The 25,182-nt window shown below is 27.9% G+C and overlaps 1 protein-coding gene across 1 annotated transcript in view; it reads left to right on the top strand.

The window, feature by feature from the left end:
- The first annotated feature begins 9,983 nt into the window (after window positions 1-9,983).
- The window catches only part of LOC100214271 (phosphoglucomutase-1), a 43,711-nt gene continuing 28,512 nt past the window's right edge, over window positions 9,984-25,182 (top strand). The window contains exons 1-2 of the mRNA XM_065801503.1: window positions 9,984-10,065; window positions 10,980-11,227. Of these exons, the coding sequence (XP_065657575.1) occupies window positions 10,991-11,227 (237 nt within the window). The 5' untranslated portion in view covers window positions 9,984-10,065; window positions 10,980-10,990. The remainder of the gene's footprint in view (window positions 10,066-10,979; window positions 11,228-25,182) is intronic.

Consider the following 25,182-nt stretch of genomic DNA (forward strand, 5'->3'; position numbering starts at 1 on the left):
CATCGTGTATCTGATAGGCGCTTGAGTGTAGCATGATTTCCTTTAAATAAATCCCATCTATGTGTTGAAGCTACAAAAAATGAATACAAACTCTGGAGAACGCCAAAACAGTTGATAGAATTGATGCACTTACTTACACTGCACTGCCCTACTAAATTTAAAGAATGTCCAGCGCAGGGGATATAAAAAGCTAATTCACTCCGCTCTTTTAAACGTGCCTGTAATCCAGAATATTTACCAGACATATTGCTTGCATTATCGTATGCCTGTCCCCGACAATTGGTTATATCAATATCAAATCTTTCCAGTAGATCTAAAATGTCAGTAATCAAAGATTTACCGTCGTGGCTTTTAATTTGTAGAAAACAAAAAAATCGTCCATACACGTGGCCATATAGGTAATAACGAAATATCACAGAAAGTTGATCCGCGTGAGAAATATCAGGAGTCGAATCTACGATAATTCCCCAGTATTTTGCTTTTTTTATTTCGGTAATAATGTGCGTTAAAACCTTTTGAGACATAATATCAATTAGCTCTTCACAAATAGTTTTAGACAAATTATTTACATTACCTTTGCCTTTATTTGCAAAAGTGTCAATGTGTTGCTTTAAAACTGGATCAAATTGAGTCAACAGTTTCTAACATGCTCAAGTAATTTCCGTTATTTGACAATCCTATAACTTCATTATGGCCTCGAAATGCTAAACCTCTTCCGGCTAAAAAACGAATAACCGCAACTATTCTATTTAAGATTGCAGACCAATAATTAAATTCCCTTTTAATCTGGCTAACCATATATTCATCGACATGAGTATTTTGTTTTATGAATTCTATCTAATTAATCATACATTGAATATGTTCCTTGCTGTTTTCGTGGCCGAAAATAGTTTGTTTAGCTTTTTTCCAATTTTAAAAGCCACTTTTGACAAATACGTTGTCGTAATCGGTTGAGAACAACTTGCAAACATAACAAAATGCACATCCAGTGGATTCAGAAAACATTAACCATTTTCGATCATACTTTTCGCCATTATTCATCAATTTTTGAAAATATTTAACCGAATAATATCTGTACTGGTTTTTGAACATCCGCTTTGAAGATTCGAAATTAGAGTCTTTATTTTGAAAAAAAGCATACCCCTTGTTTAAATACTTCATACGTTCATTTTCCTTTAATTGTAATGGCCATAAAGCAGGGTCTTCGCGTAGAATGGTATCTAGGAAAAAAAATCATGATAAATAAGCCTAATAAAAAAATAAGTGACAATTTATAGAATAAAAATATAAACTGCCTAAAAAGTAAATTGTTTGTTTAGCAGATGTTAGAGGTGTCATTAAAGATAGTAAAAATTGGAGTACCTGAGTCAAGCTCATTGTTATGCATTGTAGATTCAATACTTTCAACTTCTTGAATTTCATTTGAAGGACCTTGGCAGGCTAACTCATTTTCCGTGTTATTGTTTTCATCTTTTCTTTCATTGTTTTTATTATTATCTACAGTTTGTGGAAATTGCATAATAGTTTGGTTTAATGAAAAAAAATTTGTCATTTTCGGAAGTTTAGCTACCATTTCCTCTCTCTCTTTCTTCAATCTTCTTTTACAAGCTCCACTTTCATATTTTCTAAGCATTTTAATTATAACTGTATAACCTGAAAAGTGTTAAACAGTTCTTTTTTTCTCTTTCACGAATTTAGCGCTTCAGCTATTAAATGTATTCACACAAGAACTCTTTTGTACGGAAGTACAAAAGAGTTGTAGAATTGCAATCGTTAATGCATTTTCAATAACAATATAGTTATTCAAGTCATTATTAATTTTCTGAAGGGAATTGTTTTTGTAGCAATTTGTACAAATGTTACATTCAATTATTGCTATAAGGCGCTGCTACCAATCTAGTAATTTTTTTTTGTAGAAGTAGTTGCACTCCATCGTTTTCAAAGACCGGAAAAAATATATAATGCAGCGTTTTTGTTGGCTGTTATTTTATTTTTGTGCTTTTGTTTTCAGACAATTTAGTAAATTTAACTTTGGCTTTTTTAAGTTAATAAAAGATTTAATTTTCAGAGTTAATAAAAAATTATTTACTTTGAATCGGGGCCCCTAAAATTGTGGGGCCCGGGGCAATAGTTCCCCCTAGCCCCCCCCCCCCTCCTTCATCCGCCACTGAAACTAACCAACAAGACTTGCTAGAAATAACAATATGTAGAAAAGGTATTAAATGCAAAAGCGAAAAAAAATTTTTTTTTTACTGTTTTTATTTTTTATATTGTTGTATATTATATTACTTAACCGTACTAGTTTATTTATTCCCACGCTCAATTTTTTTTAACATAGGATCAAAAACTCAAACACCGTTTAATTAAAATAGTATTTAACACAATTTAGCAGAAAACAATATGTGTCATTTGAAAAAAGGAATTAGAAATTTAAGACAATCGCTCGTGTCGTTAATAGGGCTTCGAACATGTTCAGGTTCGAACGTCGAACTTTTGCCATTTTTGATGAGGTTCAAGTTCGAACTTTTTTTTCTAATAGCTCGAACATGTATATATATTTATTTTCTTTATTATCATTTTTTAACAGCTAAACCAAAACCTTTTTTTAAACTTTTTTAGACTGTTTTCGTTACTTTTAACTTTGTTGTGCAATACTTTCTTTCAAAAGCAACACTTTTAAAGTTTTAGTCACAAAGGAATATGTAACAAATGATTCAGAACGTTACTTTTAAGTTTTAAAATTAAAATAGTTTCGCGCATTACGTATTCTTAATTGTTAAAGAAACCCCATGTGATACCCATAAAATAGATCATTAAAATTTCTGAATTGAAAAAAAAAAAAGAAAAAAAGACGAGTTAATATAGCGTTGACAAGCTAATAAAAGTTTTAGTTGCACGAAATAAAAAATATATATAAGTTTAAAGATGTAAGCACAACTAGAACATCTGAGGCATAAAGATATTTCGAATTTTATAAAGAATTACAGAGTACAAAGTGTAAAATTATTCTAAAAACACCTGGCTCAACAACAGCGGCGCTACTGCAGTTTCTCCCCCCCCCCCCCCTCCTTTTTTTTTATTGCTGATATAGAGAATTTTATGCTGATTAAGAATCGTATAAAAACAGAGGTCTGAAAATCAACAGAAAGTGCTCTAATTCACTGTTGAAGTTTAAAAAAGTACACAAAAAAACGCTAACATTCGCCATTTTTTTCATACTCGGTGAAAGTCAAAATCCTTTTCAAAGATGAATTTAAAAAGCCTGGTTTCTATCAACAATGGAAAGCAAAACTGTTTAAAAAATGCTGAGCGCATTTTCTGATTTACCTCTGGACCAAACCTTAACCATGTCCCAAATCATGTACGTTTAATCGCGCCAATCCCTATTTGTCAGTCGATGTATGTGCATTTAGTTGTGCCGATCCCTATTTGTCAGTCGATGTATGTGCATTTAGTTGTGCCGATCCCTATTTGTCAGTCGATGTATGTACATTCAATTGCGCCAATCCCTATTTGTCACTCAATGCATGTACATTTAATTGCGCCAATCCCTGTTTGTCAGTCGATTTATGTGCATTTAAAAAGCAAAATCTTAAATTAATTTTTAAAAAATTAATTAAAAATATATAAAATATATTCATAAAAACATTTAATTTATTTATAATTTAATTTTGATGACAAAAAAAACCGGGTCGCGTAATTAAAAAAAGATTTTCTAAGCGATTAATTACAAGATATAAACTTCGATGTAAAACGTTTTTAAGGTGGCTACCCACTATTTAAATAAAATCTTTAAATGAACCCTTTTATCCCCCCATATTTAAACATTTCCATTGCATTGGAATCAAATAAGACAAAAAAATACAAAAAGTTTATAGTTTTAATATTACGTCATTAACTATGCGCATAATTAACTCAAAAGTAGCATATTTTCTAACAAGAATAACTAGTTGCAGAGTTTTCCAAATTAAGTGAAACTTTTCAAAAACCTTGCTTGTTATATGAACTGTGTGCTGAGTCAAAAATAAAACTGATATTCTTATTTAATTCTCTGAAATTTACAACTTAGTATAAATCCCTAAAAAATGGCCCATTGACCCAAACTTTAATTTGAATGGGATACCATAGTATATATATTTTTGACTCAGCACATTCATCTAACTAAGTTTTATCTCTGTTAAAAATTTCAAAGAAAAATATTAAACAAAACCAAAGATATCTTTGTTAGAAGGTAGAAAATCTTTAAATGGAGAAAATCGTATTGGAAAAAAAAATTCAAAAATAAAAAGCCACAAATTCAAATATGGTCTGATTTTAGTACTTTTGACCAATGTCATTTAGCTCGGGAATAACTTAACAGTGTAGATAAGATCTTGGTTAAGGTACAGTAAAAATATGGAGAAAAAGTGCATATTAGTTCTGGAGAAAAAAAGTTCCAACTGTCACTAAGGAACTTTACTTTACTTTTTTTTTTTAGGATGTTTACCCCTTTTTAAGGAACAAAACTAGGGCAAACTATATATTTTATTGTTTATAAAGGTTACAACTTCCAAAAAATAGAAAGAAAATTAATTTTTTTAAACTTTTAATAGTGGGTGGCCACCCAGTGGCGGATCTAGCTTTTTGGGGGCCCAGGGCTTAAAAATAGCAAGGGGCCCTAGCCCTACACGAATAAAGATTTTTAATTGATTATGTGATTAATTGATTTTCGGTTCATTATTTAAATAAAATGAAAGACAATATTAAAGATTAATTGTTTTTATTTTTATTATTCCTATTCACTAACAATCACAAACATTGTAAATATTTAAGCATAATAAATTCATAACAAAAACAAGTTATTTAATTTTAAGATTTTTAATGACGCAGTTTTCGAACCTTTATTAGGGCATATTCCTTTATAACCTCATCGTAGTTTAATGACTTTGTAATTTTATGTTCTATGGATAGAAGCATTAAATCAGCCAATCTGTCATCACTCATATGATAATATGTAAAATTCATCTTTTCATACGGGCCCCTTACTGGTCGGGGCCCCGGGCTTTAGCCCTATTAGCCCATATATAGATCCGCCACAGTGGCAACCTTAAAAAATGGCGAGTATTAGGGTTTTTTAGTGTAATTTTTTAAACTTCAACACCAAATTAGAGCACTTTCAGTTAGTTTTCAGACCTATGTTTTTATACGATTCTTAATCAGCATAAAAATCTCTATCATAATCAGCAAAAAAAAAAAAAAAGGGAGTGGGGAGAAACTGCAGTAGCGCCACAACAGCTATTACATTTAAAAACAAAACACAAAATCGAAATTTTTAAATGCAAAAACTCTGCGCCCGAGGCTGCAGCAAATATTTATGCTGCCAAAATACCGCAAAAAGAAAGTTTTTCAAAGATTACCATAAAACTCTACCTGAAATTTTGAGTCGATTATCAGCTATTGATGGAATCAGCTTTCACACCATTGCTAAAAGTAAAAATTCAAATTCCTCAAAGCGTTCGCGATTTTGTCATTAAATACTTCACGTTTGTCAAGAAACAAGTTATAAGTTCTTTGAAAATGAAACTTGAATATAAGCGTAAATTTAGTCTTACATTTGATGAATATACTTCAGTAAAAAAAACAAGAGATGTTTGAACTACATCATATGAACTTAAATCTACATTATATGAAGGATTTTAAACGCTTGGAATGATAAGAATCCAAGGTACAATGCCAGAAACAAAAGCTATTAAATTGATCAGTGATAAGCTTAATTCATTTGATTTGAATTTAAACAAAGACATTATAGCTTCTGTTACTGATGGAGCTAGTTTAAAAAAAAAAAATATTGGTCATTCATCCAGTCGAAATAACGTGACTATATCGCGAATTCAAAAGTAACCATATTGAATTGGCGGATAACAAACTATTCTTACTTATACGCAAAGTCAAGAAAACATTATTTAACAATAACTTTACGTCCTATAATTTCTTTAAAAACTAATCAAAAGAAACAGCAAATAGATGTCTGCAAAATATGTCTTTTAATTGATTTTACTTTATTTTTACATACTTTTAGATCTCTCTCTAAATAAACGACGCCTTACATTGCTGTCTACATATTATTTTGGTTATTTTAGGGTATAAAAAGTACTGATATTTTGATATTTATTTACCGGTAGTAAATTAGGATGCAAAGTAACCCACCAGTAATAAAGTGTGCCTAACAAACATAAACATTGCAAGATTTTAGGAAAAGATTGCTTGCTACATGCACTACTATCTACAGCACGATTTATCGTTTTCAACCACTTTCTTTTAAGTACTTCATATTTAGGAAGACTTAAGTTTTGATTTTTTTTTAATTTTGGTAATGCAACCTACTACACAACAACCTTTTAGGATTAAGAAAAAAAAATAACTCAACAAACCCCAACTGATTTTTCAGTTTGTTTTCCTCCAATTCAAGATGGTTAATTTTAAAACAATACTTTTAATACGGAGTGACGTCACGCCGACTGGATGGATGGCACTAAACTTGAACATCAAATGTGTTATAACCACGCTATTCATCTATATGTGATTAATGTGCTCTTTACAAAAAATATAAATGATGCACATGGTTCTGATAATAACCCTGTTATTGGTGATATGGAAGCTGTAGATTATGATCAAGGTTACAGTGATGATGAAGATGAGACTGAAGTTGGTGATAATATTCAAACTGTTCATGAAGTTAGTGAAGATTCTATCCCATTATTAAAACTTGAATATCAAAAAACTGTGGCAAAAATTGGTTGAAAATTTTGTAGATCACCAATGAGCAATGATGATGAATTTCAACCAAATACAATTAAAAATTTGAAAAAGAAAAAGCTTTGATTTGCGATTCAAGTACAAGATGGAGCAGCACTATTGATATGCTTAAACTTGTTTTTTGAAGGTGAAAACAGAAGTAAAAATAGCTCTGATTGGTATGAATATCGATTTTCCTCTAACTAAAAATGAGCTGATGTCATAAATGAACTTTGTGTTGCTTTAAAACCACTAAAATTTGCCGTAAATACTCTTTCAAAAGGAGATGTTTATCTTTTGTATTCTGAAATTGTGATTGAATTTACAAGAAATAAACTTCATGAAGCTAATACACCTATAAGTCAACTTGTTAAACAGATATTTGAATACAGAATAATTGAAATAAGAAACATTAAATTAATTCATCTCATGAAACACTTGTCAAATCCGAATGTCTTAAATAAAGATGACCAATTTGTCAACAAGATTAAAAAAAATACGATTTATAATCTTGCTACTAATCTCATTCAGCGATTATTTCAGCCAACTGACAATAGCTCTGATGATGACAAGAAAGTAAATAGTACAACTGATAGTATAACTGAAAACGTAAAAAGTATCAATAATGAATTGAGTTTAGCTCAACAACTCAAACTTTTTGTTAAACAATCAGACACTAAAATAAAACTTGACCATCAGGAAATTGGAACAAACCTCGTTCAAAAGGAAATGGCTGTTTTTGAAGCTAGGAAAGCAAGGCTTAAGTATTTAGATTTAACTTTCAAAGCTCTTTCAAATAATTCCTCCTACATCCGTAGAAGCGAAGAGAGCTTTTTCTAGTCTTGAATTTTTTGCTACTAAAATAAGAAGTTCTTTAAATGACGAAACTTTAGATGCACTAACTTTTTTAAAGCAAACTTTGAAGAGAACTCATTGATGTTATTTTCTTCTGTCTTAATTATATTGATGATAAACAAGTAAATAATTTTACGCATACTTTGTATTATTTATATTCGCCTGATTTAACATAACTAAAATAAAGTTCAACATAATTCGAACTTTTTTCTGTAATAGTTCGAACATGTTCAGGTTCAAACTTTTAAAAGAATTTCTAACTGGAAACCCTAGTTGCTAGTTAGATTCCTCTTTCTTGATTATTATAAACAACTTATATTATTTAAATACTTTGTTGTTGTATATAAACTTGGTTTCCTGACAACACAAATTTATTTTATTCTTACAGAAATATCAACCGATTATTTAAAACGGTCGACAAGAGGCTCTTAAATTTTACTAAAAGGGTTTAATATTAATAAGCCACCCTTTAATGTTGATGGTGTTTGTAAACTTAGCATATTCGTTTTCATAGACTTCACAAAAGAAAAGTTATTTCTCTAATACATCCCAATTTTATTGACAACTCAAACATAAAAAGAGATTAATCGAGCATATTTTATTACAAATTTTTTTTTGGAGAGAGCAGATATATTTAAAAACACAATATCAAAAAATATATGTATGATATATAAAGCTAAACATTTCTTAAACTTTAAAAAAAAAACTTCTTTTTTATTTACAGCCACCTTTATTATACAAACAGTAGACAAAAAATTTGCTAAAAGAACCTTTTAAGTTTTCAAATTTAACGCTACCTTGATTATGCCAACAGACAAAAACACGCCAAAAGAACTATTTAAGTCTTAAATTTCTAACGCCCTCAAAAATCCTGTTACTCAAAATCCCAAAGCAAAAAAAATGCTTAAAAAAATAAAGAACAGATATGACCTATTCTAATATAAATGCATAATAACTTAGAGCAAGATAAAATGAAAGAGAACATTAGAAATGATTAGACATCATGATGACATCACATCAAATTAGATCATGATATAATAAGATTAGATGATCTATATAATAAAGATTTTATTTATGCAAAAAACAAAAGACGCAAAATTTTCAAAGCATAAGAAACTTTATTTATAACGATAAGGAAAAAATTTGGAAAAAGTGAGGAGTGAAGAACGCCCCCTCGCCCTATCGTTGCGACCTTAGGTACAAATAATAAGTTTCAAAACAGATCATCATAAGTGTCACATTTTGTATATGTTATGTAAAATAAGAAAATGGTACTATATAATACTAATGAAATATAAATTGCACATCAAACAGTTCAAATAGAATTTTAATAACATCACCGTTAAAGGCAACTAATAAGAGATGATGGTTCTCCAATTTTGAGAATTTTTTTCAAGCTTTTTGTTTAAAAATTATTGGATACCAATACTTAACTTTTTAATTAACTTTTAATGGTTATATAAATCATGTCAGAAAAAACTAACATACTCATGAAAAAATGTGGGATCATGTTAAGGTTGGCTCAAATGCACTTTTTTGGATCAAACGGATAATTTTTATTATAACTTTAATGGATGAACTTAGTAAATATTAAACACCTATTAAATATTAAAATTTTTAGTCTTAAGAACTGTTTCGTAAATATTTTTTATTAAAGCTAATGCATTAGTGGTCATTTTGGCAAATCTAATTTTAGATCTACGGTTTGTTAATGTCAACATCATAGTCTTTTTTGATGACGTTTTTTTTTTTTTTTTTTACATAAAGCAGAATTTGCATTTGAGCGCTTTTAAATAATACTGAAATTGGTCAACGGAAAAGTTTCATCATCAAAGTAGTGTAAGAAATTTTCTCATGAGATTTTTATACATATAAATACAGCCAAGTTGTTAGTTAATCATTGAAAGGAATTTTTTCTGTTAGATAAGCATTTTGTTTACACGTTAAAATGTAAAACATCATTATTTTTGATAAAAAATAAAGGGTTTGACAGTTTAATTTTTAAGTTCTCAGAAAGACTGTAAATTGTTTTTTTTTTCTTTTTAGTTCCATAAAAGATGAAAATATCTGAACTATTATTTGCAGCAACTCAATTTTTTAAATCTTTGAATCAAAACTTAGTTGCCTTAGTTGAAAAGTTTTCCGAAAGTTTAGCCAAAAATTAATGAAAAACCGCTTAAAGAGCAGCTATTTTTCTATTTATTAGGTATCCAGAGGAAAATATGTTTTAAACATCTAAAAAATGTATTATTACATTTTAATACGTATTTGAGACGTGTTAATTACGTCTTGTCTATTAGTATTTCTAAAAATTCATGTGAAGAAAATTTTCGTCAATCATTCTGTGTGGCTGCGGTGTGAACCAGGATTTAGCGCGTTTAGACGGTTCTTCGAGTTGCATTTGTCGAATCTGTCCGATCTGCTTAAATTTTGAAGGTAGTCCAAATTGTTAGCAACAACAAGTATATATTTACTGATCAAAAAAATCAGGCGCATTTTTCTGACGATTTTCTCATTTCAATTTTTTCCATTAGAATATGCCTTGTTAAATTTTGCATTTTATATTGCATTTGCCATATAATGAGTATTTTACCATAATTATAAATGCATTGCAATTGTAATATTTGTATACGCCATACAATACTATATATTTCACTATAAATACAAATGCTTTACAATTGCATATATTTGTACAAATGTGTATACCACAAATTTTAAAATATTTTAACATATGTAGATGTAAATATATGAATGGTGATATTTATAACCATTAATGTTAAAGTTATTATCTCTAATTAAACAAATAAAAAAAAACTAAGTAAAGCAAAAAGTAATTTTATAGTTTGTTTTTAAAACTTTTTTTTTTAAATTATAAAATTAAATCATATTAAACTTGTTTTCAAGATAATTCCAGTGGTTGATTGCAGAGTGTATAAATTTTTCATTAAACTTTGCAAAGCATAATCCAATATAACTTATAGAGTTATAACGTTGTAAAGTACTTATAAAGACAAGAAAGTTATCAGAAAACTCTTTATTATAGTATAAAAAAGCAGTCTTTTGATACTCCTTTCGAGTATCTAAATAATGATTTTATCATCAAAATAAAATATATTATTAAATAATAAAAAATTTAAAATGTCATAAATTTGAATAATAATTTAAATTTTGTTTATTATGTTGTTTATTATTATTATTTATTATACTATTATTATAAACATTTTTTGAATAAAAAAAAATCAATTTAGAATGAATAGTTGTTTATCCACAAATAAATAAAATTGCTTCATCTAAAAAATCATTTCTAATTTTTTGTTTTGATTTAATAAATTGTATGATTATTAAATTAGATACATCAGCAATGAATATAGAAGTGGTTTCTACAACTTCATTTGATGATCAAAAACCAGGAACCTCTGGTCTTCGTAAACCAGTTGCAATATTTAAACAGCCTCATTACACTGAAAACTTTATTCAGGCTACTTTCAATGCTATTGGTGATAACCTTAGTGGAAAAACGCTTGTAGTTGGTGGTGATGGTCGCCATTTTATGAAGGACGCAATTAACATCATTATTCAAATGGCCGCAGCAAATAAGGTTCCTATTTTTAAATAAATAAACAAGATATCTCTCTCTCTCTATATGTATATATATACATACATATATATATATATATATATATATATATATATATATATATATATATATATATATATATATATATATATATTTATATATAAATATATATTTATATATAAATATATATTTATATATATATATATTTATATATATATATATTTATATATATATATATATATATATATATATTTATATAAATATATATTTAAAATATAAGCTATATATATATTATATATATATATATATATATATATATATATATATATATATATATATATATGTATATATATAGAACTCTTATATGTTGTCAGAAAGTTTTTTCCTTATTTTGTTGACAAAAAGTAAAAATTAAAATGCAAGACCGGAATTTTTTTTTTTTATTAATTGATAGACTGCCTGCCCCAACCAAACACTCAGTCAATGTAGCAGCACTCCCTTGCGAGTCAGGCTAAAAGATAGTAGATGTAGCAGCACTCCGTTGCGAGTCAAGCTATTTGTCAGTTGATGTAACAAAAATTAAAAAAAATAAAAATAAAATCATTGTTAATATTGTTAAAAACAATATTAACAATGATTTCAATATATATATATATATATATATATATATATATATATATATATATATATATATATATATATATATATATATATATATATATATATATATATATATACAGCTGCGGACAAAACTACGTGAACGATTGCAAATAGTTTTTTTTAATGAAATTTTCAATGTCTTAAAATAAGTTTATAGTTTAATACTATATATGGTTGGATAGAGCGTTTTTTGCTCTATAAGACTGTGTAAAGTGTATTCTCTAATAATTTGTTTAAAATTAAACATATCTAAATGTTCAAAAAGCATCAAATATTTTGCGCGACAAAACCACGTGAACGATTATACAAACGTAAAAGAATAATTTTACTAACATCAACAAATAATAGATTCTAAAAAAAAAAAATATTAATATTTAGTTGCATAGCCTTAAGAATCGATAACGGCCTTGCACCATCTTGGCATAGATTCTACAAGAGTTTCTAGTAACTGTTTTGGTAATGCCTCCCATTCATACTGTACGGCTCAAAAAAGTTCATCCGGTTTTTGAAATTTGCGACCTCCCAAGCGTCGCTCAACTTCAATCCATAAATTTTCGATTGGATTTAAGTCGGGAGATTGGGCAGGCCACTTCAAAACCGTTATGCTATTATTTATGAGCCAATTTTTTACAGTCAAAGCTGTATGTTTAGGGTCATTATCATGTTGATAAACCCAATTGTGAGGCATTTTTTCTAAAGTGTGTGGCAACATTTGATTAGATAATATTTCCCTGTACTGTAGTTGGTCCATTATACCGTTTACACGGTACAACGGACCAATTCCAGCCCAGGAGAAACACCCCCAAACCATTATATTGCCACCCCCAAATTTTACAGTTCCTATTGTATACTCTTTTGCAAATCTTTTACCTACTGGGCGCCTAACATAACCTCGACCGTCGCTGCAAACCATGTTAAATTTACTTTCATCCAACCACATAACTGTTTTCCAATTTTCAACCGTCCAGTTTAAGTGATCTTTAGCGAACTGTAGGCAATCTTTGACGTGCCTGGGCTTAAGGAATGGTTTCTTTGCAGGTCTGCGCCCATAAAGACCTCCTTCGTTTAAACGCCTTTGAATCGTTCGTGTGCTTACGTTTTCCATGCCTGTTTGCAGACGAATTTCAGGGGCTGTCAAATGTGGATTCTCAAGAGATTTTCGCACAATTTTTCGATCAGTACTAAAAAATAAAATGTTAAACATTAAAATTAACATTAACATTAATATTATTAAGATTATATATTAAAAAAAATAAAATTAAAGGAATATTACCGCTTATCCGTAATACGTGGACAACCACCTTTCTTAACAATCTTTTTGCTCTTTTCTCGGTGTATAATTTTATGTATTCCACCTTTTGACATCTTCACATGAGCTGCAATTTGCCCAATGGACCATTTTTCTTCTTTGGGCAAACGCAAAACCAAGCTTTCAATTTTTGAATCAGTTTGACGAACCATTAAAGTTTAATTTTTTTAATTTTTTGATGTTAAACAGAATAATCTTGAGAAATTTAAATGATAGTAAGTTCTTAGAATACCAAAACCACATGAACGATTTTTAAAAGCACTGATTTCGATGTGAATATAATATAATTTGCATCAAAAATGACGCTTTTATAAATCGTTCACGTGGTTTTGTCGCTCAAAATTTTCGAAATTATTTTAACGTTTATACATGTATGATTTTATACGTATTATTAAAGAATACACTTTACACAATCTTATAGAGCAAAAAACGCTCTATCCAATCATATATAGTATTAGAGAAAAAACTTTTTTTAAGGTGTTGAAACTTTTGTTTCAAAAAACTATCTGCAATCGTTCACGTAGTTTTGTCTGCAACTGTATATATATATATATATATATATATATATATATATATATATATATATATATATATATATATATATATATATATATATATATAAAATACCCACAAAACTAACTTAAATCAAGTTCTCATAAAAATATTTAATTTGAATGCTCAAATAAGCACTGATAAAGCTCCTTTAACTTTGCCAATCGAAGTTAAACAAAGTCAAATAGAAAATATTGGTATAACTTTGATTATGCAGTATAACAAGTAGTACTATTTGTTAAACCAATCATATTATTTGTTCAACCAATCATACTATTTGTTCAACCAAGAGAACTATTCATTAAACGAATAATTTAAAGTAGTACTATTCATTAAACGAATAGTACTACTTTAAATTCTCATTAACTTTAACCTCTAAGTGTCCAAGAAAAACAGTTTGACCAAACATATGTTTGACTTAAGCCAAGTAAAACAATTGTTCTTGCTTTCAAGGGACCATAGAAAATAGTTTTAGTTAACAAAAGTTTGAGTTAATTGGTGTTCGACTGGGAATTAATTGTATTTGTTAAACAAATAGTATTCTCATCAAACTAATTATATTCTCATAAAACTTTGTCAATAAATATACTATTTGCTATTCATTAAAATCCAGTTTAATTTCAAGAATCTGATTTTTTTTTTCTTTTTTTTTTAAGGATTGCATAATAAATAGTTCTCTTTAGGCATTATTAGCGATTTGTAAAATTATTTTCCAACATTACTAAGTCACTATAGTAACTTAACTGGTTGTTTTGATTTAGTTAATAGGTAAATTTACTGTGATGTACTTTATCTATTCAGTAAATCAAACTAAAATAACTTTAAAGTGTTATTTGCTTCAATGCAGAGATTTAAAGTAGTTTAAATTCAAAAGCACTTCTAAGAATGGCCAAATAAAATGCTACATTAGAAAAAAAAACAAAAAAAAACAAACAAACAAAAAAATTGCAAAAAGTATTTTTTTAAGAAAAAACTAATCGCAATGGGGTGAAAAGCAATTTCTATTTATGATTGCGATATGCCTAATACGACCCCTGATACATAGATGATAACAGTGTGCCATACAAAGATAAATCAGAGATTTATAGAGGTAGAGAATGGAATCAGGAGTAAGAAAATGGCAAGGGTGATAAAAAGAGGCAACCACAGCAGACGCTAACTTTACAATGGATTGGGTTTTGTTTGAGTTAAAATTCATCAGCCACTGCAGGCTCCTAGCTTTCACAGAAGAAAGATTGCTTTCAAAATTGGCTGTCTGTTCCCTTTGATCAAAAAGTATCAACCTTTTTGTCAAGAATGGAATATACAGTTTTGTCATTAGCAAATAGAGCCACCATGTAATGTCATTAACAAATAAAGCCTTTATCAGCAAATAATGACATCATGAAGATGATGACATTTTTAATATAACTAAGGATACAATAACATTTTTAATAAATACAATAACATTTTAGAAATAATTTTTTATTATTAATATAGAATAAGAAGCAACACAGGATCAAGGAGTTTTGTAGTATTTAAAGATTTTAATGACAACTTTAATACTTTTTCAGATACACCACATGTAGCAAGGTTATGTAGAAAAGGTTAGCATGTGAGATTATCTAAAGTTGTCTGTCGCTATTTTTTATAAAAATTTTTGCATTCAGTAGAGTTCTGGCATATTCTAGTCATTTTTCCTTAGCCAAGTGTAGACTAGAAATAAATAAATAAAATAAATAATTAAAAAAAAGGGGTTAAGTGTAGACTAAAAATAATTTGAGTAAATAAAAGTAATATTGTAAGCTATTGATAACATTTATTCTACTTTCAGATTAAGCATATGCAAGTATGTACGCCATTAGTTTTTTTACTTAAATTGAGAATGATTTTATTAAAAAAATAGGCACTCATTTTTACTTTAACCAAAGTATTGACAAAGATTTGATTCTTTATTACCGAATCTAAATTTGGTAATAAAGTATCATTTTACTATTTTACATTCATTCTAAACTAAATTTACATTTTTAAATCATATTTAATTTAAAGTCTTTTAACTAAAATATAATTATTATAAAATATTAAATAAAAGTTATATTAAAAAAAAAAGTTTTTGTTTAATTTATAACTATTAAATGCTTATGTAAAATACGAGCTGTAATGCTTCTTAAATGGTCTAAGTTTTTTTTTTTAATTCAGTTCTATTACTTTATATCTAAGTCCTTAAAAAAAATTAGTAAAAAAAAAAAAAATAATAGTATTTTTGTTTAAACGATAAAACTTTTTAGTTTTTAATTAGGTAGTTTTTTTAAATAAGATTAAATGCTCAAACAATTTTATTATGTTCTAATTAATAATAGAAAGTGCGGAAAAAAGACTTTACCACTGTGAATTTTAAAATATAGTTTTATTTTTATTTTAAATAGTTACTTTTCTTCTTATAGAATTTTTTTTATTCTTAAATTAAAAAAACAAACAAAAATAATAGAGCTGCGGACAAAAATCAATAGTCAATAGCAACATTATTGCATCAAAGGAATATTTTTAGTTACCCTTCACAAAATTTGGTTGCCTGGTACTGTTGGACGATCATGAGTGTATGCCTCTGATAGTGGTTAACAGTCAGCAATAGAGTGAGAAGATCTAAATCTGTATTGGTTGTAAATTGCCATTTCCTAGGTGACAGGAAAGCAAGATTCACTTAAAGTGAGTTCTGGAAAACACTAATGCAAGAATTCAACAACAATATTGTCCACAACACAAGCTATAGAGGAGTATAAGAAAGATATAATTTAAGCAACAGATGCTGGTGTGATTTTGAGATTATAGAAAGAGTGTGGTCTTTAGATTCAAGATTGACTCAAAGACAAGACTCTATAAATTAGACAAGAAAGAATAAAGGTTTCCATGCCAGGAGATTACATAGGAGGAAAATTTTCAGCGGAGAGATGAAATACATCTGTCTAAAGACTTTCTTAAAGAAAATTCTCATAGTATGGTCAGAACCATCCAAAGCAGAGCAATTTGAAATTGAAGCTAAGGTCAAAGACAAGACGAAAAACAATGACCAAAGGTAAATGATTAGGGTTGTCTGGAAAACACATCACAAATTCACTATCTGAGCATCCAACTGAAAATGATAAAGTTTTAAGCTTTAGTGCCAGCAGGGTCAATGGTACTAGAGCTAGGTTATTCAGTGTGATGAGCATTAAATTTGCCAATAGCAAGAATATTGATTGATGGATAAAGAGAAAAAGGGGTTGTCAATTCAATAGAAACATTGAAAAGTACAGTCTTAATAAATGAAAGTACATAAAGCAGTAGTCTAAGAAATCAAACTAAATATCGCAACAATCTTGATTTAAAGATAAATAGGTAAATTGGTAATCAACCAAGAGCTCCAAGACATGGGTTATTTAAAGTTGGAGTTGGCTTATCATTCCACTGTGGACCCAGAAGGCAAAGTGATTAAGAAATCCTAGAAAATTCTATTGAGTATATTTTGGAAAGATATTTTTGTGTTGTTTATAAAAAAAAATTTTTTTTTGATATTAAACTAAATTTGTGGGCTAGGTTCAAATTATCATATTTAGGCATTTTAGACAAATTAATGTTTTTTAATAAATATTTAGAGTTAATTTTTTTTATGACAGCTAAAAGAGTAATTTATTACATATGCATAAATTCAAAGGAATAATTAATTTAGGTTTCTGGTTCCTAGTGTTTATTGAAAAGAAGTTTAGTACTTAAAAAAAATTATTGTTTTTTGGTATTTAACTAGTAATGAAATAGTATTTGACCAAATTTAGATTTAAAATAATGTTAGTATTATAAAATTTGAAGGAAAGATGGTTTGATATTGCTGCATATAATTGAAGATAAAAAGTAAAAACAATAAAAAATGCTAATAACTTCATAACTAGTCATAAATAAGGTTTTCAAACATATCAAAATATTCCTTTGGTTTTAAAAACTTATGCTCATGAATAGGGTGTCCAAATAAAATTTTTTGGGGGTTTGAAATATATCCTGGTTATAAGCATATAATTAAGCTATTTTACCAAATTTAAGGGTTTAAAAACCTTTAGACGTGTTAAGTGTAAAAACTGAAAAGCAAGAATTTTTGCATTTTTTATATGGTTTTCCACTTAAATGATACATTTCCACCTCTTTCTCATTTATATATTTTGAGTTTTTAAATAAGCAAGTATTATTTTTCAATACTAGTACAAAGATAATATAAATACATTAAATCAATAAACAATATAGTTGATGTGTTTTAAATATATATATATATATATAAATAATTAGTAATACAGTCTTCTCCGTTAAGCCAGCGCTTTCATGCTTGCCCACAAAAACATTGGCAAGTGCATAAAAAAGCGCTTCCCAAAGAAAAATAATTGCGTTTTTTTTTTAATTGGCAAAAAACTTTTTTGTTCATTTGTTTAACTTTTATGAAAAATGGCTTTTTTTTACCAGTTTTTTTTTTAATTATTTTATCTATTATTTATTCAAAGCATTCTTTTTGACTTTTTTTTTAATTTTTGTTTAAATAGCAGAAAAAATGAATTTTTCAAATTGCGCAGGATAACTTAAAAATGACCATCCTGCAAGTGCTTTTTCATGCTCTAGCACTAAATTTCAAATGGAGAAGACTGGTAATATGGAAATAAACAATAAAAAATGCGTAAGAAGAAGTAAAAAAAAAACCTGAATATGTGAGAAAAAAATTTAACAATGTGGTAGAAAACTCAAGGAGGCCATTGTATCTTTTGAACAGACTCATTTTATAGCTTCCCAAGTACCAGTTGTCAATGAATGGTGGTGTTTCAAGGAGATATTACCATTTTATATCCTCAAAGCAATTAAGGTACAAGTCAACAAAATTAAATATTAGTTGCTCCATGCAGAAAGTAGGGTATCAGCTAAAATGTCAACCCCCTGGTGCAAAATATGAAATAGGTATTAAAGATTGTCTTGTCAAAGAAGTAGTAAATAATTGGTGAAGAGAGGGTTTTCAAAAAGACTTATTGATGAAAAGTTAGAAATAAGATTAAAAAGCTAAACAAGAAATGGAAAAAACAATTAAATCTTTTTTGTTTCATATTAGAACTAAAGAAAATTAAAATTTTTTTTTTCGGTTCTCGAAACCGACTGCATAAAAACTTCAAATGAACTTTTTGACATTGGATGCAAAAATGTTGTTTTGAAAATTAAAGCTAACTGCAACAGATCACCTGATGCCATTAAAAAGGTCATTAAATTCTTAACTGAGCAAAAGTCAAATAGAAAAATGTATATAACTGAGGATATTGACATGATTTACGGAAAGAAACTCAAACGTAAAAATGAGTTAGTTAAAAAACTTGAAATGTTCATAGAAGATGAAAATTAGCTTGAAAATCTTTGATTCTGGTACGAAATCTATATAATAAGATAAAAAATTTCTTGTGTGATTAAGAAAAAAAAAGATCTGATTAGATGCACATGTTAATATCAAAGACTGTTTAATAAAAGCTACAAGTGAAGTCGCTACAAGATTTCATCTTGGTGTAAGGTGTCATACAGCAATTTTTTTTTCAATTCTGAAGCATGCAAAACATAATATGGAAGATATTGTTTTGTCAGAATCGGGAAACCAGAGAAAAAGATTTCAAAAACAAAAGAGAAGAAATTAGAAATAGTTATAAAAATTTTTATAACTATTTCAGTTTTAATCAGTAAGAAACTCATGCTTCAATTCAATAGTAAGTTGTGTAATCACAGGGACCAACCCAGGCCTGTTTTAGTACCGCTGGAGCAGTATGGGCGCCCAAAAAACTTACTTTTAAATACTTTACTTTTAAAAGTAATTCGTTTTTTTTTTTACATAAATTGTATAACGTGTAAAACTTAATTACTTAAGTTAAGTTTTTTAAATGAGTGACTGTTCCTTGAAAAAGTAATTTACTTTTACAAGTAAAAGTTATTTGCATTTTTACTTTTACTTGTAAATTTAACTTTTAATGGTAAGTGGTGTAAAGTAAATTACTTTGAAAATTAATTTTGGTTATAATTATGTAAAAAATTTACATCGAAATGTAATTTACTTTTTATATGAAAAAAAAGTTATTTATGAAGTAAACTTATGTAAATATAATATTTAAAAAACATAACACTTACTTTACAAAGCAAAATAACAACTAATTACTTTTACGTGTAAAAGTAACTAATTAGCAAAAGCAGCTTACATAAGGTTGAAAAAAATTATTATTTACAATTAAAAATAAAAGTATTTTTTTTTCTTTAAAATTCTGTGTAAGTAAGTAAAATTTTATATTGTTTGCTTTCTTAAAGAACAGTCACTTCATGTTGTCATTTCATGTTGATTTTGAGATAAATTTTGAGATAAATAGCGTATTCAAATCCATTGCCTGTTTGAGGGCACTTCTGGGTAATATTTCAGGTAATACTTTGATGTATGTGAGCAGTGTTTGTTGTGGGGCATCGGGAAAGGATTTTTTTTCATGTATATCTTAAAGGGTAGCTCTATTATAATTAGGGGCAAATATAGTCAACATGCGGGTATACCAGTAGTGTAAAGACGGGCTCCCTGCCATATGAGTGCTAATAGGGGCTGCTAAATAATCATTTTATTTTTATTTTTATTTTTTTTTTGTTGAGCAGAAATAGGTTAGTGGCCATAATGTAACTTTAGCAGGAGAAAAGTGGGAGAAGGATAATTTCTAAGCTATGATAAATTCATGCATGTGTACCCCTTGACTAAGTTACTGTTCATTAGAGCACGCTTTTTCTCCAGTTTTTTTTCTTTGTATTTGTCTTTTCAATCAAGTATTTTGTTATGGTAATATGACGCAATACAGCATTTTTGGTATCCGCAAGGACATCGACTGCTAAAACAGTTTTCAAAAAATTATAAGTCATTTAAAATAAATAATGATAAAATTTATACGATTAAAGGAGTCTTTATCAAATATAATCTTTTATTGCGTTTAATCATATATAATCTATTTGAAAAAAAAAATAGTAAGGAAAGCTGGTTATTCTTTTACTATAGATTGTGGGCACCCAAATAACTTCCTTTTTTGTTGCGTTGGTGTCCAACCCGCACAAAGATGATTAGAAAAATAGAATCTTATTTAACAACATTTCTTAGGGCCCGATGAACATGCATATTATATTTGATTCCCAGGCAAGGGAGGCTGTACCCTTATTTTTTTCTCTAATATTTTGTTTTTTTCAAAGATCAGGTTTGAAAAGGCATTGTTTTGATTTATTTGTTTTAGTATTAATTTTTTTCTCTGGAGCAAATAGGTTAGTGGCCCTGATTAAAACTTACCATAAATAAAACCGGGCATCTCTTGTTCAATGTGGTTGTTGTCAAAGCCATCCCGAAGAGGTTTCTCATGAGAGAGGGGCAGTTTCGTAAATATTTTTTGCCAACTAGTGACACACACAGAAAAAAAAAGGTCCTCGAAATTTGACATTTGCCAACTATACTTCAAAATTTGCCAACTAAAACGCTAAATGTACAAATGTGTCAACTCAAATGCATACATAACATTTTAGAGGAGGGGGGGGGAAGGATGACAACCCCTACACCTCTTATTCGGGACGGTTCTCGTCGGCCCTGGTCGTAACAACCGCTCTAACAGAAATGAAAATTAATTATTATTTTTATTTATTTATCAATAAACTAATTTCAATTAGTCAATTCCAGACAACAATTATTCTAGTTAGTCATTTCCAGGTAGACCTTTCACTTTTAATTAGATTACTTTTTAACAACAACCACACTGAATAAAAAAAGCCAAAATACAAAACTTAGAATAAAGTTGCAAAATGCAGAGCCATTTCCAAAGCAAGATCAATAAACCAGACAGTCTTTTAAAAAAAACTTTTAAGTAACTGATTTAAATAACATTAAGAATAATTAAAAAAAAAAAAAATTAAAGTTAAAAAAGTAAAATTAATTAACTGATAATAATTAGAATTTTTTAACAATAACCCCTAAAATGTTTACCTTGCTTTCATGCCATTAGCGTGAGAGCGACGAATTCATAATATTTATATATACATTTTTCTTACATTTTAAGCTGAATTTAAGTTCATTAACAAGTCTCAAATGTCATGCAATAATCTCTTAGTGTTCAAAAATTATGACCTTATAAATTTTGAGCGACCTCTCTAATTATTAAGGGGATATATTATCTTTAATTAGAGAATATTATTTTTAATTAAGTTATAAGTTTGTCTGACAATCAAATTCTGTTCCTCGTTAAAAAGTTTGGAGCAAAAGTTAATTTAACTATTTCTGTGAATAAGTAATCAAATGATGCAGACTTCATTGTTTAAATTAGTTGAAGAATAACAAAGAAATTTGAGTTTTTATAAGTGACTTTAGTCTACAAGATCATTTGTATTTTTCAAACAATATTATCAAATTAATTTGTTTTTCAAATTTAATTTGATCATTGATTGTTTTTTTTATTACAAGTTTTTTTTATTACAAAAAGACGTTCTTTAATAGAGTGGCTGATTTTTAGTTTTTATATATATATATATATATTTTATTCTAAATTTGCTGTTACAAATAATTACTTTTCTTTTGTAAAATATAGAAATGGTGGGGGCCAGAAGAAGACAATAACAGTCTTATTGCTAAGCCACTAATAATCCGTACATAATATAGTCATTTTAAACTTTGAAAATTTAAACATTAAAAATTGATGATCATGTGTTTTTCTGAAGTTTGAGTTTAATAAGTTTATTTTAATTGACAAATAAAGTTTTTAATTTTTTAAAAATATACCTGAAAAATTAATATATAACTAAAAAACCAAATTCTCCTGTTTTATTATGTTATTTTAAAAAAAGAGAAATCTTTTTCTAAAATAACATACTAAAACAGAAGAAGTATTGCAAAAATAATAGAAATTTTGAATAATTATATTTTTTTAACATATAAATAAAATGGTTTAAAAAAGTATTATCCATGAAAATATAAATTAAGCAAAATACAAAGTTTAATTTTAAATGGATTTAAATATGATTGGCATTGCATATTATTATCAAAAGCAATGTAAAACGTTTCACAATTTAAAAATGTGTCAATTTCCTTATCACCAAACCGATTAGTATTACTTAATCAACAGCATTCTTTAACTGATAGTATTATTATATAGTTACATATAAATGAGGTCTTTTAATGTGTTGTTAAAAACCATTTTTTATTTTTTATTTTTTTATTCACCTCCTCAAGGCCGAGAAGGCCACTATAGATGAGGAGGCTATTTAATAGTGGTTATAAACCTCTCTCAACTCTTTAACTCCGAAACACGAAACTTGACAAACAAGGCCGCTGCGTGGAGAAACAAGTTGAGCGTGGTACTACCAGGAACATGGTGGAGATTGAACTTGGAACCTCTCGCTTATGAAGCGAGCGCTTTACCACTACACCACTACCGCATATTTAACTAATTGAAAGATTTTATGAATAACTAATTGTATAATGTCTACTTGTGTAAACTTTGATATGTAATATTAATATAATTATGATAAACCAATGATTTTGGTTAGTATATATACTTTTGGTAAATAAAACATACTTAAGTGCCAAACTTAAGTAGAGTGTTTAGTAAAAAATTGAAACAACCATCTCATTTGGTTAGAGTATAAACTTTATATTATCATAGCTTTTAAATTTTGAATTTTTAAACCTCTTGACTTAATTTAGTGTAAGAAAATAAAAAAATATAAACTATTAATTTGTTGCCCTACATTTAGAGTATGGAAGGTAGATGTTTTAGTGTATTTTTATTTCCAGGCTCTAATCACCACAAGTTTTAGTTCTTAATCTACCTATAAATCATTGCTTAGATACAGCTCAGGTTATTTGTATAATACATAATGGCGTAGCAAAATATTTTTGGCCAGTTGGCAGACGTGGCTGAGGTGTCTAATTTCTGTTTCTCTGGAATAATAATTTTTACTTAAAAAAATCAAAACTCTTTAAATTTATCTTGAGGCTCCTAAATCCCGCGGTCCTGGGGCTAGTTGCTTGAGGGACCGTAAGTTTTGCTTCACTACCCTTGCTGTAGTTAGGTCACTGATACTACACTCAGATAATGATATTTACATAAATTTTACATGCCCATATAAAATACCTTAGATTTTAAAACTAGTGCCAGATTTAAGACTTGCAGGGTCTGGGTATATTTTTTAGCAGGTGGAGATTCTTCTTATTAAAGTGGCAAAAAAAACCCTACAAAAATAAAGCATCCTCTTAAAAATCTCAGGGGTCCTAAATCTCTGGACATGGAGTTGTAGCCCCCATAATCCGAAACAGCTTTAAACTTTCTCTCCTTGGTTTTTAAATAATAAAAACTTCTACGCAAAAAACCTTTAACAAGAACCAACAATTATGCAAATTATTCTTTTCAAATAGCAAAACCTTTCTGAGTCTCACATATGTATATGCGCCTTTTGCTCACTGCCATGTTTCAGCTTTGTCTGAATTTTAGAATTTACTTTTTTGCATTACTATTGAACAAGATCCTCTCAAAGTTATTGTAGAATATAAGTAAATTTACTTACTTATTTTATATAGATCACTTTTAATTTACTTTACAAATTATATAAAATGTAAGCTTACGTAATTTAAATTTTATTTTATATAATTTGTTTTTAATAAAATTTTGTTATTACTTTTGAAAAAATGAAAAATTCCTACTTAATAATATTTTATTATTGTAAGTTAAGTTAATTTACATTTGGTAGCATATTACTTTTATGTAATTTACTTTCATATGCAAGTTACTTTTTTTATAACTGTTTCTTTTTAATATAATTTTTTTTAAATTAGTTATTTTTTATAGATAAATGTAAATTACAGTTTGAGGAACTTTTATATTATGTCATGTAATTTAAAAAAGTAATTGACTTTTACATGTAAAAGTAAACAGTGTTTTTATGTGACTTACTTTTACATGTAAAAGTAAATTACTTTTTGATGTAATCTTCTTTTACATTATTTATTTTTGAAAGTAAAAAACTTACATTATAAAGTAGAAGTCGTTTCAAAAAAATTAATTACTTACACAGAAATGTAAATTTACATTAAACATTTAAAATTACTTATTTACTTTTTGATAAAAATTAACTTACTCATGTAAATAAAAAACTTACTTGTCTAAGTAAAAAAAAGTAAATAAAAGAGCCATCCCTATAACCCACAGTATTCAAAAACATTCCCCCCCCCCCCAACATTGCAGGAAAAAAAGCGGTATCTAGTGTTCGGCAAAATCAAATATATGTCAAACCTTTAAAGATTTGAATTTGAACTGTTCTTTGAGGGGATAGATTTGAATTTGATTTGACAAATATCTGGAGGATTTGGATTTGATTTTCAAATATTCACTTTGTTCTCAATTTTTGCGTTTGAAAAAAAAACGCCAAATTTTACAGGCCCGCA

Source organism: Hydra vulgaris, chromosome 07 (genome assembly GCF_038396675.1).
Source record: "Hydra vulgaris chromosome 07, alternate assembly HydraT2T_AEP".
In the NCBI taxonomy this organism is placed as follows: Eukaryota; Metazoa; Cnidaria; class Hydrozoa; order Anthoathecata; family Hydridae; genus Hydra; species Hydra vulgaris.